The 17,042-nt window shown below is 35.1% G+C and overlaps 1 protein-coding gene across 2 annotated transcripts in view; it reads left to right on the top strand.

Moving 5' to 3' along the window:
• LOC123563391 (glutamate dehydrogenase, mitochondrial-like) overlaps positions 1–17,042 on the top strand; it is a 42,427-nt gene that overhangs the window by 19,003 nt on the left and 6,382 nt on the right. The window contains exons 2-10 of one of the 2 annotated variants that reach the window (XM_045356148.2): positions 1,514–1,714; positions 6,284–6,370; positions 9,401–9,489; positions 9,999–10,097; positions 11,567–11,704; positions 12,827–12,964; positions 13,423–13,503; positions 14,174–14,297; positions 15,744–15,835. In XM_045356148.2, the coding sequence (XP_045212083.1) occupies positions 1,514–1,714; positions 6,284–6,370; positions 9,401–9,489; positions 9,999–10,097; positions 11,567–11,704; positions 12,827–12,964; positions 13,423–13,503; positions 14,174–14,297; positions 15,744–15,835 (1,049 nt within the window). Of the gene's footprint in view, positions 1–1,513; positions 1,715–6,283; positions 6,371–9,400; positions 9,490–9,998; positions 10,098–11,566; positions 11,705–12,826; positions 12,965–13,422; positions 13,504–14,173; positions 14,298–15,743; positions 15,836–16,475; positions 16,568–17,042 lie in introns of both variants that reach the window. The other variant, XM_045356147.2, reaches the window with a different exon arrangement.

Consider the following 17,042-nt stretch of genomic DNA (forward strand, 5'->3'; position numbering starts at 1 on the left):
CGGTCTAATTCTAACGTTACGCCACCGTCAACAACGTCTTATTTGGGTCCGCAACCATCGCGGCCAGCGTTGGCAGAACGTAGTGTTCAGTGACGAGTCGCGTTTCAACTTGTGGAACGCCGACGGACGTATCCGTGCCTATAGACGACGCCATGAACGCTACGCAAACAATTGCGTTTTGGAGCACAATCGTTACGGTGGAGGTGGAGTAATGGTGTGGGCAGCAATCAACCATAGGTTTAAGTCCCAACTTGTCGTTTGCCAAGGTAATCTCACAGCCAGGCGTTACATCGACCAGATATTACGTCATGTAGTTGTCCCTTTATTCCGTCAACGTCAAGGATTAGTCTATCAGCACGACAGCGCGCGACCTCACGTTGCACGCGTCACCAGGGACTTTCTACAGGCTAGAAACATTAATGTTTTACCTTGGCCGGCGTGTTCACCGGACTGCAATCCGATTGAACACGCGTGGGATTATCTCGGACGGCGGTTACGCCAACTTCAACCCCAGCCAGCAAACGTCCGGGAACTGGTAGCAGCGCTGCGCCAGGAGTGGGCCAGAATCCCAAGGTATCTGTTACGCAACTGGTGCGGCTCTATGAGGCGTCGCCTTGCTGCTGTGGTTGCTAGCAGAGGTGGCCACACGCGCTACTGATTTTTCTAATGCAATTTCTTTGACCGGGCTATTAAAATTCAAGATTTAAGCTTAATGCGACAATGAAATGATTTCTTATTGACCATAAATTCTTGTAAAGCATCTAATTTGCGAATGGAATTGTTCTTTTCTAATTTTGAATCACGGTTAACGAAAAATTGTATACCGAGTTTGAATGAGGCCTTTCTTTATCTCGTCAGTTTATGATCTTTGTTAATAGGATCAAAAGTCATTGTAAGTATTGAATGTCAGGTTGACACCAACAAGAAGTGCATTAGCCATTGGGGAATAGTATATTGATATTGAAACTGGTAACAAACAAGATCATACACTATAGCCTGTAGGTCAAAATGACAAGACCTTTATATTATTTCATATTTAAAAGAAAATTATCTTGTAATAATAAGATAATGGTCAGAAACTCAGAATAACAAGAAAATGTGTTGCAAATTATATGAGAAAATCGTTGCAATTAGAAGCAATCAGTTTTTTCTCTTTGGCTTTCGGAATGTAGGTACTATCCAAAGTGCAGGTGATTAGTAACATGACTAGAAGCAAAGAGTGACTAGTATGGAAGCAAAGAAAAGCCATCAGTTATAGTACACAAAGCATCTGATGATGATAAAAGTAAAAGTAAACTACAATTCTGAAAATAGAAAGTGGCATGCTTTCATAAAACAGTAAGCAGAATTTCTGGGAATTTCTGCATATACTTACAATATCATATCATATCTGCATATACTTACAATCATTCATTGTCCTTTTTTCAAGGAAAAGGAGAATGACGTTAGTGTCATAATTTATTTTTAGATCTGAAAAGTGAATGATTTAATGTAACTATATTGTATATTTCAGGTATAAGATACAGTTTAGATGTGAATGATGATGAAGTCAAAGCTCTCGCACAGTTGATGACATATAAATGTGCTGTTGTCGATGTGCCGTTCGGAGGAGCCAAGGCTGGTGTGAAGATCGACCCGAAGGTTTACTCGGAGAATGAGCTTGAGAAGATCACTCGTAGACTGACTGTTGAGCTTTCAAAAAAGGGATTTATAGGTATGACAGGGTTCCCACACTTCCTGGTAAACTTGAAAAGTCCTTGAATTTTTCATTTCATTTTCAAGGCCTTGAAAGTACTTGAATTTTAAAGAAAGAGCAAAAAACCTGGAAAAAGTCGGGAATTTTGTTTTTTCTGTATGCTCACAATATTGCCAGTGTACATATAAAACAAACATATTTAAATAGAGAAACACCGGCATTGCTATCCCTGTTCTTGAAAAAATCGCGTCTTTAACATTCTCTTCACATCAGTTGAGATTTTAGTGGTGTTACACCAACTTAGTCTATAGTTACGGAGTTGTCTTTCTTTGTAAAGCGTTTGGTGATTAAGATGAAAGAAAAACATGGTGCACTTTTGGTTATGGTTAAAGGCTATATACCAATAAAAGAAATTGTTCTTTGTTTCATATAAAATTCCGCTAATTAAGAACAATTTTGTTACAGTTTCTAGATTTTCACTCCGTCGTAGACCTATTTTCCAAAAGATATCCATACATTTGCTTCAAGAAAACGAAAAGAAAAAGGGGTGTTGAATAGAATGCAGTGAAATGCAAGTCAGCTGAAGTCGGGTACCCTCATATTGCCGCATTTCAGAAAGTGGTCCACAGAATAAACACCCTACTTACGTTTTCACGCAAACAACTCCAAAATATTCGAATATTATGCCTAAAAAAAAATAGCTGTGTTTCTGGTGGCCCGACCGACTGTAAATTTTAACTGCCGACTGTAAATTTTTTTTTATCTTGGATTGATTAATGCATGACCACAATAGCGCCATGTTTTGACTTTAAAATCAAAACAAACCGCTCTGCTATTATACCATTAGCGTGGCTACAGTTTACTCGAAAATTACGTCACACTTAAGTGCGTTTGCTTCTTTTAATTTTCTGACACATGTCACTACTTCAAAGATGTCAAATACACAGCGGACTGACGGTTTATGATGGTCTGAATAGGACGTGCGGACCTCTCTTGGGCAATTGGGCGAGTGGTTTTTACGTCGTAACTTTACCAAATTCAGAAATTATATCCCTAAAAATTACCTGGATTGGCTGGAATTTACCCACGAATCATAAAGATATCAAAACGTCATGCCAGTAATTTTCCATTCCAGGAGCACGTGCGATCAACCTATCGTAATATCTAATTAACATCACCGTTATTTTTGTTTATTGACACGTACACAAAAAATGCCTGTAGTGCATTCATTTTTAAATATAGTCTCTTCAAATTTTCAACACCGCTTGAGAAGTAATACAGTTTGAATTCTATAACGATTTTAATAAGACATCGACAGAAATGTAGGCAGAATTCTATAGAAACGATCGAATTTTCATACAGTTATTTGTAAAATGTCAAACAGCGCGATCTTAATTATTTATTTATTTCTAAAAGTAAATAAATAATACATACTATGGTCATAAAATTCAGACTTTTGACAAGAAAGTACAAAAAACAGAATTAAAAAATCTTAAATAATGAAAAAGCGGCAGCAATTTAAATACATCGAGTAAAACTATTTTTGGCAAACAGATTTCTGTAAGTGCGGCACTCGTGAACGTAAATAGAAATGTGGTTTTAAAATAAAGCAGTATGATGTGTCGCTGTGGTTTTTAATAGTTTAATAAGTAAATGAATCAATGTACATGTATTTTTTGTCACGACACTACTGTATGTAAAGATATTCTTCTCAAACAATAATGTAAATTCCTTGAGGGCAAATAGGTCACAGAAGTAGGATATCCACTATTATCGTTAACACATTTACATGTCAGTTTATACGGGGTATTGCACATTTGCTTTTAGAAAAATTAATGCACTAGAATATTTGCAATATATGGCCGACTAGTTAATAGCACTTTTGCATGCATTTACTTTCACAAAGATGGACTGTTAGTGAATATAGCAAAGATCAGTCTGTCACAAAATCTTCTTATTTTACAGTCTACTTTATAGATGATGTAAATGAAATGACTTTATTGTCAGTTCTTGTGTTGTATGCAGTTGCACAACCTATCTATCACACAGGTTTATAAGATAATGCCTTGTGCTATATATATAATGCAAAAAAATCATAACAGAAACATTTGTATATACATACCATACTCAATGCATAAAACTTTGTGCTTTCAGGGGAAGTAAAGACACACTTTCTTTTGTTTCAAGATTTGTTGAAGAAAATTGTATTATATTATATTAATACATGGGAATTGTATTTGTTTGTCAATAGGGTTGATTTTATTGGTTGATTCAACCAGGATAATGATAAAAGTTAAATTTCCTTCATAAATACTAATGATTTTATAGGAGAAAAAAAGAACATGCGTGCTGTTGTATTTAAACTCTGAAGTTTATACATAGAACCTTAGCTATAAGAAAGACAAAGAGTAATAAGTAGTCATTATTACATACATCATACATGTTTCTATTCACATTAATTACAGTAACATTTATGTGTCTGTATTACCTGATGAATCTCATATGGTGAGAATTATTATTGTGTAAAATGTGTTTTTTGAGAAACTTAGTTTTATAGTTAATATAGTGAATTATCAACATATTTTATAAGAATCTAGAATTTTCAATTTTTATCTAAAATTATACATTGAAAGGAGAGAGCTTTCTGTGTTGCATTTTCTAGAGCTCATAATTACAAGAAATTATTTGGGATTTTTTGTTTGTGAAAATGGCCTTTAAAATTTGCAAAATATATTTTGAATTGCTGTAAATTCTAAAAACCAATTTATTACAAGAATTAATGGTCTGAGACACTTTTGAAATGGTGAATAAACTTTTCATTCTATAAAAGGCTTTTGTCGTAAGGCGCCCCACAGGGTCTCGCAGGTTCAGTGGGGGGAATTGGGGTTTTAGCTTGTGTAGTGCCCCTGTGGGTTGCTTTTCCGCATTTAAACAAGCTGCCCAGTGACAGCGGGGTCAGCCCAAGACTGTAGGGCTTGCTCAGTTATGTTGATTGATAACAGTTCTTAAAGTTTCTATAAGTTTATTCCATGTTCTATTCAGCAATAACAATAACAATGATATAACATTTAGTCTCAATTTTCTCTTGTACTATTCTTAAAAGTCCTCAAACTTGTTTTAACTATTCGTATTCCAGTGTTTTACTATTTTCCTATATGTTTTAATGTATTCCAATGTTCCATGTATTTGAGTGTGGCAGACTGTTATACAAGTCTTAAATTATGCCACTGTGGCTAAGTTATGCCACTCAAACAATACAAGTCTTTCTTTCCTGAAGTCTAAAAATCAAGTCCCTTCAAAATAAAAAAAATCTAACATTTTATTTAAGTTTCTACCAAAAAAAGTAACCAATCTGATAGTTATGGGTTGTACCCTACAAATTATTATCCAATGAAATTCTAGATTAAAAACAATACTTATCTGACAGATAAGTAAATCTTGAGAATTTCTTAAAAATGCCTAAAGCTGTCAATGGAAGTTGACACATATTACCAAACAATAAAAGTGCTAAAATACTTAAGATTGTCCAGAAGCCAAATTGATTAAAGTCCTTTTAAGATGAAATATTTGTCTACATTTTATCAAAACAGAATCAGCTTTAATATAGTGAAAATTTAACAACAAAAAGATAAATTCCTGCCCACAGGAAAAGTAGGATTTCCTGCATTTACACTTTTGATAACAAATTGAAATAACTCTTTACTGTAACAACAATTTAATGTAAAGAAATCAGAATAACATTTTAAAGAACTAATAAAGATACTGATATTGTAACTCATACATAAACAAGCATTTCTATAATAATTATAATTTGAAAATCTGATGTTTGAAATAAAACCTAAAATAAGCCAAAAGAATTTGACCTTAAAATTTACGTTATCACATATTCCCCTCTGCTTAAATATGTTTGTCCTCAAACATTTAAAGATAATAAGTTCTTCTAAACTGCATAATATTACACTTTTACAAAATGATAATCACCTCAAGAGTCAGATCAAAAACTGTCTAAACACTTTCTTTATTTCAATGCACTTAATACATGTTCTGCTGAGTTGATGTTAAATATCTATTTTATTGTCAGATAATCATAAATATGGATATTAAAATCAAGACATTCAGTACACCTATTGAAGTGCAACAGTCATTAGATGTAATGTATTTTGCATGTAAACAGTTTGTGCACTATAATCTTTAAGTGGCATTTTCCGAAAATATGGTTGCTTGGGAAGGTCATTTTTATGAAGTGCATACATCAATGGCTAGGTCATGATGATTGACTTGGTTTGTGCTTATCCTATCTTCTGGGATCACCCCCTTTTTTTGCAAAAATAATACAGAATTAACTTTCAAATTCCACTGTCAAAGAATGGTCTTGTTAGGTACAGTTTTCAAGCTTGTGAACTTTTCAGCATGTAACAACAATTGGAGAGTATTATTTAAATATGAAGGTTTTTGTCACAGTATCCTGAAGTACCCTGTTTTTAATACACATACAAAAATGTATTTATTTGTTTGATAAATAAGTTGAAAAAATAAAAGGTCAGCCTCTGCACAAATTCTAACAAAATTTATATTATCTATTTTCAGGCCCAGGTATAGATGTTCCTGCCCCAGATATGGGTACAGGTGAGAGAGAGATGGGCTGGATTGCAGACACCTATGCAAACACTCTAGGTATGCAGAAGTAGTATTAGATAGATTATTTTTAACCTAGTAACTCACTAATTCAGAATGCCTATTTCAGCATGTTCAGTGGGCTAAACAGTAATTGAATAACACAGGTAACGTATAGCGGGTTAATTTTGCGAGCAAAAGATTCTGCGGTTTTGTCTTAAAATGGGCCTAGTTTATTTCTGCGTTTTTAGCTCACCTGAGCCAAAGGCTCATGGTGAGCTTTTTTGACCACTCAATGTCCATCGTGTGTCGTCCGTCGTGTGTCCGTCAACATTTTCTAAAAAATCTTCTTCTTGAAAACCACTGGACAGACTTACATCACTTCACAGGAATGATCCTTGGGTGGTCACCTTCCAAAATTGTTCAAAGAATTGAATTCCATGCAGAACTCTGGTTGCCATGGCAACCGAAAGGAAAAACTTTAAAAATCTTCTTGTCCCAAACTGCAAGATTTGGATATTTGATATTTGGAATGTGACATCATCTAATGGTCCTCTATGAAGACTGTTCAAATTGTGCCCCTGGGGTGAAAAGAGGCCCCACCCTGGGGGTCCCAATTTTTACATAGACTTATAAAAAATTATAGGAAAAAACTTTAAAAATCTTCTTGTGTAAAACCACACGACCTAAGCCTTTGATATTTGGTATGTAGCATTGCCTTGAGGTCCTCTACCAAAATTGTTCAAATTATAACCCTGGGGTGAAAAGAGGCCCTGCCCTGAGGGGTCTCAAGTTTTACATAGACTAATATAGGAAAAATCTTCTTGCCTGAAACTGCAAGGCCTTGGCTTTTGATATTTGGTATGTTTCATTGCCTTGTGGTCCTCTACCAAAATTGTTCAAATTATGCCTCTGGGTGAAAAGAGGCCCTGCCCTGGGGGTCCCAAATTTAACATAGATTTTTATATGGAAAAAATACTTAAAAAATTATCAGATCATATTTCTTAGACTGTTTAATTATAATTACCTGATGACCCCAAGTGATTAGGGGTCACCTGACTGTGACCTTGACCTACTGACCTACTTCTTGTTTTTTAGCTCGACTATTCGAAGAATAGGGGAGCTATCCTACTCGCCCCGGCGTCGGGGTGAGCGTTAGCGTGACCGTCACACAAAATTTTAATGTTAAAGTTTGCGTACCACCTCAAATATGTTCAAAGTCCATTGAGATATTGCTTTCATATTTTGCATACTTGTTAACTGTCATGACCCTAGTCTGTAAAAAGGAGGAGGCAACTCTATCAAGCATTTTGACTGAATTATGGCCCCTTTTCGACTTAGAATAAATGTTAAAGTTAGCGTACCACCCCAAATATTTTCAAAGTCCATTGAGATATTGCTTTCATATTTTACATACTTGTTAACCATCATGACCCCAGTCTGTAAAAAGGAGGAGGCAACTCTATCAAGCATTTTGACTGAATTATGGCCCTTTTTAGACTTAGAATAGATGTTAAAGTTTGCGTACCACCCCAAATATTTTCAAAGTCCATTGAGATATTTCTTTCATATTTTGCATACTTGTGTACCATCATGACCCCAGTCTGTAAAAAGGAGGAGGCAACTCTATCAAGCATTTTGACTGAATTATGGCCCCTTTTCGACTTAGAATATGCTTATTGTAATGTTAAAGTTTTACTAATTCATTTTGAAAGACATTTTCATAAAATGTAACACTGCTTGTAGAAACATTTACGATTTATTTACAAATATATACATGCTCATTTTTATTTTCCCAAATTTATATAACGTTTGTCAAACTTTTCATAAACCTAGTGTGTTCTTTGATATACACTAAGATTACACTCCCAAAACGGTATCCATTTATTCGTGGACAATAGATTGATACAATAACAAAAGCAATCGACCTCAATCGATACGGTGTGAGATAAAGATAACGGGTCATTATATTAAGCGAAATATCAACGTTTATTTGTGCGTAAAAAAATTCTGCTGATGGTTTAAATGTACGGAATTTATTTCTGCGTGACAGCCTCGACCCGTAGAATACTGTAATATCATTTAATTTCGTGGGCATGAATTTTCGAGGTTTTTGTCAAAACGACAATTTCATGGGGATATAAATTTGTGGATTTCAACTTATGAACTTAAAATGAATGGAAAGTTTACTTGTTTGTTGGGATTAAATTTCGTGGATTGGCTTAACCACGAAATCCACGAAAATTAGCCCCCCACGAATATTAATGATTTCACAGTAAGCAGAAATAAAAACCCGTAGAATTAACCCGCTATACGGTATTCTATATTGACACAGATTTGTCTAGGGTAACCTGTACTTCAAAATCAACAAGTCATTTTTATGTTCATCTGAAATAAAGGGGCAGATGGTGCACATATGTTAAATGTAGAAGAAAAATACTTGAACATTAAATTTAAATGTAGATGAAAGTACTTTGACAATAATTTTCATATAAACTGCTCGAGGCTTCTTTCAAAAAACACATTTTTGTCTGACATCTACTGATTACTACAAACAGCATCTCTTCTGAAACTGGCTGCTTGCTTAGCACAGTTAGGAGTGTGCAGATCTACGGATTGTGGGGCTATGAGTTTGATCCCTGGGCGAGGTATATGATAAAAGACATTGTGTCTGAAATCATTCATCTTTCACCTCTGATTCATGTTGGGAAGTTAGCTTGCAGAGAACAGGTTAGCACTGGTACAGGATCCAGGAACACTAGTTAGGTTAACTGCTTGACATCACATGACAGAAATACTTAAAAAAAAAAGACCTAAACCCTAAAGAAACAAACTGAGAAAACTTCCAAAACTGACAGCTTTTGTTCTTGGAAAGATTTTCACAACCACTAAGTTATTTTAGAATTAGATTATGTAATTTAGGTCAATTTACATCATACTTGCTTACGAGGAAAAAAAGCACCACTGAAAGCTGCAGAAGTCGCTATCATGTTCCAGAATTAAGTGATTTCGTAATTTCATAATTATGTAATGTTACTTAGTTTGATATACCATTATTTGTTACTAGTATGGCATATACTTATATTTCAGGTCACTATGACATCAATGCACATGCATGTGTAACAGGAAAACCTATCACTGCTGGAGGTATTCATGGTAGAACATCAGCCACTGGACGTGTAAGTTAACTTGGATTGTTTCGTCTCAGTGCTAAATGGTAAATTTTGCTTTCCTTGGTAGTTCAGTAGGTGGAGAGCAAGACTATAACTGTAGAGGCCGCAGGTTTGATCCTGGTAGAAGGCAGTGTCCTCCAGGAATGTTTGATGGAAGAGAGCAGGCCTTACAATATTAGAACTGTTCTAAAATGTCTGATAGGTCCATGCTGGTACAGAATCTACAGATATAGGTTAATTGGCTGCCGTTACATAACTAGAGTATGGTACTGTCAAAATATGGCAGTTAACCCAAGTGCACAAAAAAAAAAAAAAAAAAATTTTGTTGAAATTTTTTTTCTTTCAATTAATATAATTATCATGCATACAGTTTTCTGAATATTTTTATACATATGCTTTGACCTGTGTAAGTGTTGTCGTTCCATTCTTACAAATACTACAAACAAAGAATACGGCTTTCACAAACAATGTGATAAAGCTAGTAAAGGTAGAATCACATTTCTGAATATTTGTAGGGTGTGTTCCATGGTATACAAAACTTCATTATGGAAGCGTCATACATGTCTATGGTTGGTCTCACTCCAGGATTTGGTGACAAAACTGTTATTATCCAGGTAAGAGTGAATTTAGTCTGTTGAGTGAAAATTGTTTTACAATGTTACGTTTTCTCATTTTTTTTACTGACGATTCCCAAAGTATTATAGCAATGTTCAAAGAAAACATGAATTTTAGAACATTCAGAACCAAAATTTCTGATTTAAGATAATGGCGTTTGCCTTTTTCTATACTGTATACAAGGCTGTGGAAATCCCAATATTTTTCACTTGTCCACGGACAAATGAGACTGAAAAATCTACTTGTCCACAGTAAAAACTTACTTGCCCAGATTTTCAGCATTTAAGCATGCAAATAATTCTTTATTTTGGACAATAATCTACAAGTATTAACAAAAGCAAACATAATAAAGTGTAATACTGTAGCTGTTTCAAAAATTAAGCTTTCGACACATTAGCTTGTGTTTGTCCGCGAGGCCGTCGGACATTTAACAGAAATACCTGGAAGACTGTCCATCATGCCATGCGAAATCATGTGAGAAAGCATGAAACTTTCTGACTGTTACAGTTAGAAAACATGAAACTTCCTGACTCGTACTAGCGAGCTCTTGTACTTTGACTGTTGACTTCCAATTTTGTTGGCAGACGAGGTTGTAACAACGAATTTGTCCAAAACTTTGTGATAATTGTTTACGTTTCCGGTTTCTATTCGCCGAGTTATCGTGTGAAAAAATCACGCGAGATCGTGACAGGGAACCAATCAAAACGCAAAGAAAGAGATACTAAACTTAGACGCAGTATGGTTTTCCCAAAACTGGAGAATTCGAGAGGCCCCCGGCGGGTGAAACATCCGTTTGTACGTCAAATTCTTTTATTAACTCCATAAACTTGAAGCACTGTTCAGCGTTTCTAAATTATTGTTTCCTTTTTTTCATTTCAAACCAGAAAATTTGTGCTTATCCGCGGACAAACGGAATGCGAAAACTCACTTGTCCGCCGTCAAAAAGTCTTGAGTCGGACAAGTCGGACATAGGAATTCCACACCCCTGCTGTATAGATTATTCTTTATGAAGAAGCTTTTACTCAGGCAAATTACTACATTTATAGGCTTTTGATAGTGAACAAGTCACATAACTGTTTTATAGGCTTTTGATAGTGAACAAGTCACATAACTGTTTTGTAGGCTTTTGATAGTGAACAAGTCACATAACTGTTTTTGTTATCCAGCTGGGTGCTAAATATGTTGAACCTTTAGTCTGCTGGTGGCAAGTGATTCTGCCTTTACAACCAGTGCAGACCAAGCCTACACATACCTTCCGGCTGGTCATGGTCTGCACTGTTCACTATTCAGCCAGTAAATTTTCAGAGAACACCCCTTTGAATAATAAATGGTGCTACCCAGAATGAATGATAGACCAGTCCATGTTTGAAATTTAGCAAGGTAAAGTTTAAGAATAACTGTAATTAAGAAAGTTTTAATTCATAAATCATAAAGAGACTTGAATTCTCATTGCGCACATTCATTATAGGGCTTAGGTAATGTAGGTCTACATTCGATGAGGTATCTTCATCGTGCAGGTGCTAAAGTTATAGGCATTATGGAATATGATGGCTGTATTTACAATCCAGAGGGTATACATCCGAGAGATCTAGAAGACTACAAAATAGTAAGTAGCTTTACATTCAGGGAAACTTCATTTGAGCCGGGCGATGGGAAAACCAACATAGTGGCTTTGCGACCAGCATGGATCCAGACCAGCCTGCACATCCACGCAGTCTGGTCAGGATCCATGCTGTTCGCTTTCAAAGCCTATTGCTATTAGAGAAACTGTTAGCGAACAGCATGGATCCTGACCAGACTGCGCGGATGCGCAGGCTGGTCTGGATCCATGCTGGTTGCAAAGCCACTATGTTGGTTTTCTCATGGCACGGCTCATTTATTTGTTACAGATAGCTGGCTAAATATAAAAAGTATGAGACCGTTAATTAATCCAAGTGTGAAATGTTCTATACATGTTGAGAAATGAAATTTGGTCTTAATTACATTTTCTTGTGTGAAGAAGTTGGTGGCATATTAGTACTGGTCAAGAGACAGTTGAGTTAACTGTCATTTGAGTATACATAGTTGAAGTACATTAGAGTTGTTTCTTCTTTCTGATTAAACAAAAAAGAAAGAGCATGCAGCTTGTAAAACGTATTTGGTTGATACAAATTCAAATAACCAGTTACCCAAGTGCTTATAGACGCTTTATTCAAATCACTTGCTTCTGTCAACCCTTGGTTCAAAACCCTATCAAATCACTTGCCCCTCGTTGATGTGGGTTCGAGCCTCACTCGGGGCGTTGAATTCTTCATGTGAGGAAGCCATCCAGTTGGCTTACGGAAGGTCGGTGGTTCACCCAGGTGCACGCACATGATGAAATAATGCACAGAGGGGCACCTGGTGTCTTCCTCCACCATCAAAGCTGGAAGTCGCCATATGATCTATAATTGTGTCGGTGTGATGTTAAATCCAACAAAATAAAATAAATCAAAACCCTGCTGGAGGTGTAGGATATTTTGAGGTGAGGAAGCCATAAGGCTGTCTTACAGATGCTACCCAGATTCTCGCCCATGCTGACATAATGCCTGGAGGGTCACCTGGGGTCTTTTCCACCATCAAAAGCTGGACAATCACCATGTAACCTATAACTGTGTCAGTGTGGATTTAAACTCCGTATAAACAAAACATGAAACAAAAACTTACAAAAAAGTAAAATTAAGTTAAACAACATAATTTTTCTTTCCAGGAAAATGGAACTATAGTAGGTTATCCTCTAGCCAAACCATATGAGGGAAATATGCTGACAGAAAAATGTGATATACTTGTGCCTGCTGCTAGTGAAAAACAACTAACAAAAGACAATGCTCATCAAATTCAAGCTAAGGTATGGTATAGACATGGATTAGACAGTGTTCATCAAAGTTTGTAAAGCTATTTTATAGACTTAGATTTAATAACTTATCTTTATAGACTTTCACTTTGATTTTGAGATTAATCAATTCTTATCTGTTTCAAGCTATTAAAGTATGGTATAGACATTATCAGGCAAAATGTAACTGTTATATCATTAAAATTTATACTTCAAATTGCATTTGTCAATGTTGTTTTGTCCACATTCTTCAAAATATTCTTGTACTAAAACAATTAAGTTGAATGAAATTTGTAAATATAGGTGTTTAAATTTTATGATCATATAGGAGTTCTGGATAATCATTGCTAACATTAATAAACACTTTGTTATTGTTGCAACACTGCTGACAGTAAATTAAACAGGGGTTTAACTAAACTTGATAGTTCCTGTATTATCTGACAAGCAAAGCTCTAACATATTTTATCTTTCAGATCATAGCAGAAGGAGCTAATGGTCCAACCACAATTGAAGCCGACCAGATTTTCCTGCAGAACAATGTCCTTGTTATACCTGTAAGTTACATACCTCACATAGAAAATGTCTCCTATATATTCTGTTTACTGTGCACTCAATTCATACAGTGAAAGTATGGTGTTGTATGAATATGTGTATAACCTATGAACTTTGAGAACAATAGCAGTGACATGATTGGTCAGATGTGAGCATATGTAGGTTTTGAGTTAACACCCAGGAGTATTACAGCAAAACACCCAATAGTATTGTGAGACTGTACTGATTTTCTGAGGAAATAAAAGTATGGATGCTTTAAATAAAGGCAAGTTTTCTTCACAGTGATGCTTAAATGTATTTCAGTATCATATGCCTGGTTTGTCTATCCTGTGACCATTATTTCAGGCTCAAACATACAGTGATAGAACCACTAGTTTACTGCAAACCACCCCGTTACGCTTTTCACATGAAGAAACCCTAGCAGGGTTTAAACCCTTAGGGATGAGGGCTTTACTTCAGAGTCAGTGACTGTAACCACGGCCCTGGAGGCTGTGAAACGTTAGTGAATAATTAAGTTAGCATCACTACAGCTTACAAGAGAACTACATTCTTATAAACTAGTTGTAGCAATTTTACACAAATGTAATTACAGTGCATAAATTTTATTATGAACTACTTTCATTGACATGCTAAGACGTTTACATACATTTCATGCATACTGAAATGTTTTAGGATCTCTATTTAAATGCCGGTGGTGTCACGGTCTCCTACTTCGAGTGGTTGAAGAATCTAAACCATGTCAGCTATGGCCGTCTTACCTTCAAGTATGAGAGGGACTCAAATTACTATCTTCTAGGTAAATATGTTTGCCATTCTGCTATTCATTTAACATGAGACAAAATCTGTTCTTTTTTTGCGCATTGTTAACAAAAATTGATATTTCATCTCACCGTGGCAGCATTTTTATGTAAAAACTTCTTGCCATCTTCAAAGTTTTTGCTGTTCAGACATATATGAGACTTGAGTTGAAATTGCATGCGGGTCATTACTGTTAATGGGATAAACAATCATAAGACTGCAAATGATTTCATTTTGGTGAACCTGTTTTGAGTACTATTGCCTTATCTCATATTGTTTGTAATTCTTGATGATTTAGGGCCATTCTGGCTCATAAATCATTAACTTTGAAATGCACATTTGCCTTAAAATGATTGCTTTTATCAATATCAATGTACAGACTAAGATACACAGTGTATGCTCAGTGCAAAACTATTATAAGTGAGAATTTTATTAATTTAATATTTCTATTTTAAAATGTGTATTTTATGTATTTACACTTACAGGTTAATTGAGGCAAATTTCAGAAATGATGATATAGATTTATTTGATAATAACCTGTTTTGGAAAACCCATTTTTGTTTGAAGGTATTTTTAAAGTGAAGTTTGAAGCATGTTATCTCTGTTATTGACATCGAAGTGCTTGCCACTTGGTTATCTTTTTCATACTTCAGATATTTTATGTTTAAATAATGCGTCTTCACAAACAGCATTTCAGCTGTTATTTTCAATCTGATATTTTTTTGCATATTTTGATCAGTTTTCAGTGCGTTTGGTTACCCACCCACTTAATAGATAATAACATTAAAATATTGGGGGTGGGGGCACTTAAATCTGCCTTGTCCAGACAGACATACATCTGTCTGTCAGTCTGTAGGAATATGTGTCTTGCATATTTCGAAATGTTTTTGACCCAGGGGCATCAAACCTCACAGGATTGTAATTCAGCGTATGAAGTTGTACAGCTGGTGTTTTAATTTGGATTTCTTACAGCCTGATCAAAGTTGTGGCCCTTGATTTAGTAAAAAATCTGCTTTAGATCATATAAGTGAGTTTTCAAAACTTCTGAGGCCCTAATCATGACTGCTTCTATCGTATAAAGGAGGTCTATATATACAGGGTTGACTGTATCTAGAAATAAGTAAATGCTAATATGATTTCTTACAGAATTGATCTTTCAGTTTTGAACGAGAAAAAATGCCAAACTTATACCCCTTTAAATGCTTGATCAAATTAAATTAAAAAGATGAAAAGGGACTTGTTCTGACAATAGCAAAAAAATGACATTAAATTGCCAGCAAAGTATGCTTGTCCACCTCATAATACTGATGTATACAATTTAAAAAGAATTGAAACTAGAACAACTTCTGTAAACAAGGGACAGATTTAGTACTTTCCTCTCAAAAACTGTGTATTTATTTGACAGACTTACTATTTTAGTTTATGGTATATTTTCTTACATTAGAAAGTGTACAACAGTCACTAGAGAGAAAATTTGGAAAACATGGTGGAGCTATTCCTATTACACCATCAGAGAATTTTGCTGCAAGCATCGCTGTAAGTTAAACGTGGAAACCAGTTCTGTATTAACATACAGCTACTCAACCATTCATGATTTTGACAATGGCGTTGCTGTCATGGACACTGCAATTTGAACCAGGCGTTGATTGTATATGAGCTATTCAGAAGGAAAACCAGGCTTACTTACGTTTTCTCATTTTCCATAAATCATTTTTGCTGACCATTTTTTTGTTAAATATTATCGAGGAATTTAATCCTTCTTTATTTTTTGCATTTGACTGGGACATTCTGTAAGCCTGGTACGTCCTGTGAAATGCCGTAGTATTAGTACTGTACAAGTGGTTAATTTTGGGACATAGAAATGTTTTCGACTTAAGAAGTAGAAAATTGAAGAAATTATTATCTGATGAAAACAGAATCTCAGTGGAACAATTTACTAATATTTGTTCAGTCTTGCTTGATGACGAACATTCAGTTAATTACATTTAGCGAATATTTCTACACAAAAGATCTAGTAAAGGTTTCTTAGTAAAATTATTGTAATGCAAAAGTAACCACTTGTACGTGCTAAAACTCTAGAAGTAAAGGTTTTGCAAGATGGTGGAGTTGCATGTTGCCTGTCAAGCGCTTTGATGTATCTAAGTCTACTAACACTTAAATATTTGCTTTTAACCAGAGAGTGTACAGAATTCTCTAGAGCGCAAGTTTGGAAAGAATGGTGGAGTCATTCCCATTGTACCATCAGATAACTTCGAAACTAGAATTGCTGTAAGTAGGCGTATAATATTACATACGGTACATCACGTTGGTGTGACTTTAAACCCAACAAATGTTTTTTTTCAAATCATGTTGTACTTCCCTATTGTGAGTGTACCTTGGTTCATTTATAAACTAACAAGGTGATATTGTCATCTTTGTTAGTATGTGGTAACTAAGTGTTTATTTTCAGTGTGTTCACAACTTAAAATTTTGCATATTTTCGCCACCTTGACGGTAATCCATTTCCACATATTTCTGTGCATACAGACAGATGATTAAATAAAATCAAGTTAAAAAGTATTGAATACATTTATCTTAATTTAGTATGAAAATGTATTTACGTTTTAATAAGAAAGAAATTGTACACACCATTTAAGAGCAAAATCTGCACAAGAATGTTGTTTAACTTGACCCCACCAAAGTTTTCTGACTCCAGACCATCGTTCCCAAACATCTCACTTATACATATTGTGTAGCATCTTAA

This window comes from Mercenaria mercenaria, chromosome 2 (genome assembly GCF_021730395.1).
Source record: "Mercenaria mercenaria strain notata chromosome 2, MADL_Memer_1, whole genome shotgun sequence".
Lineage (NCBI taxonomy): Eukaryota > Metazoa > Mollusca > Bivalvia > Venerida > Veneridae > Mercenaria > Mercenaria mercenaria.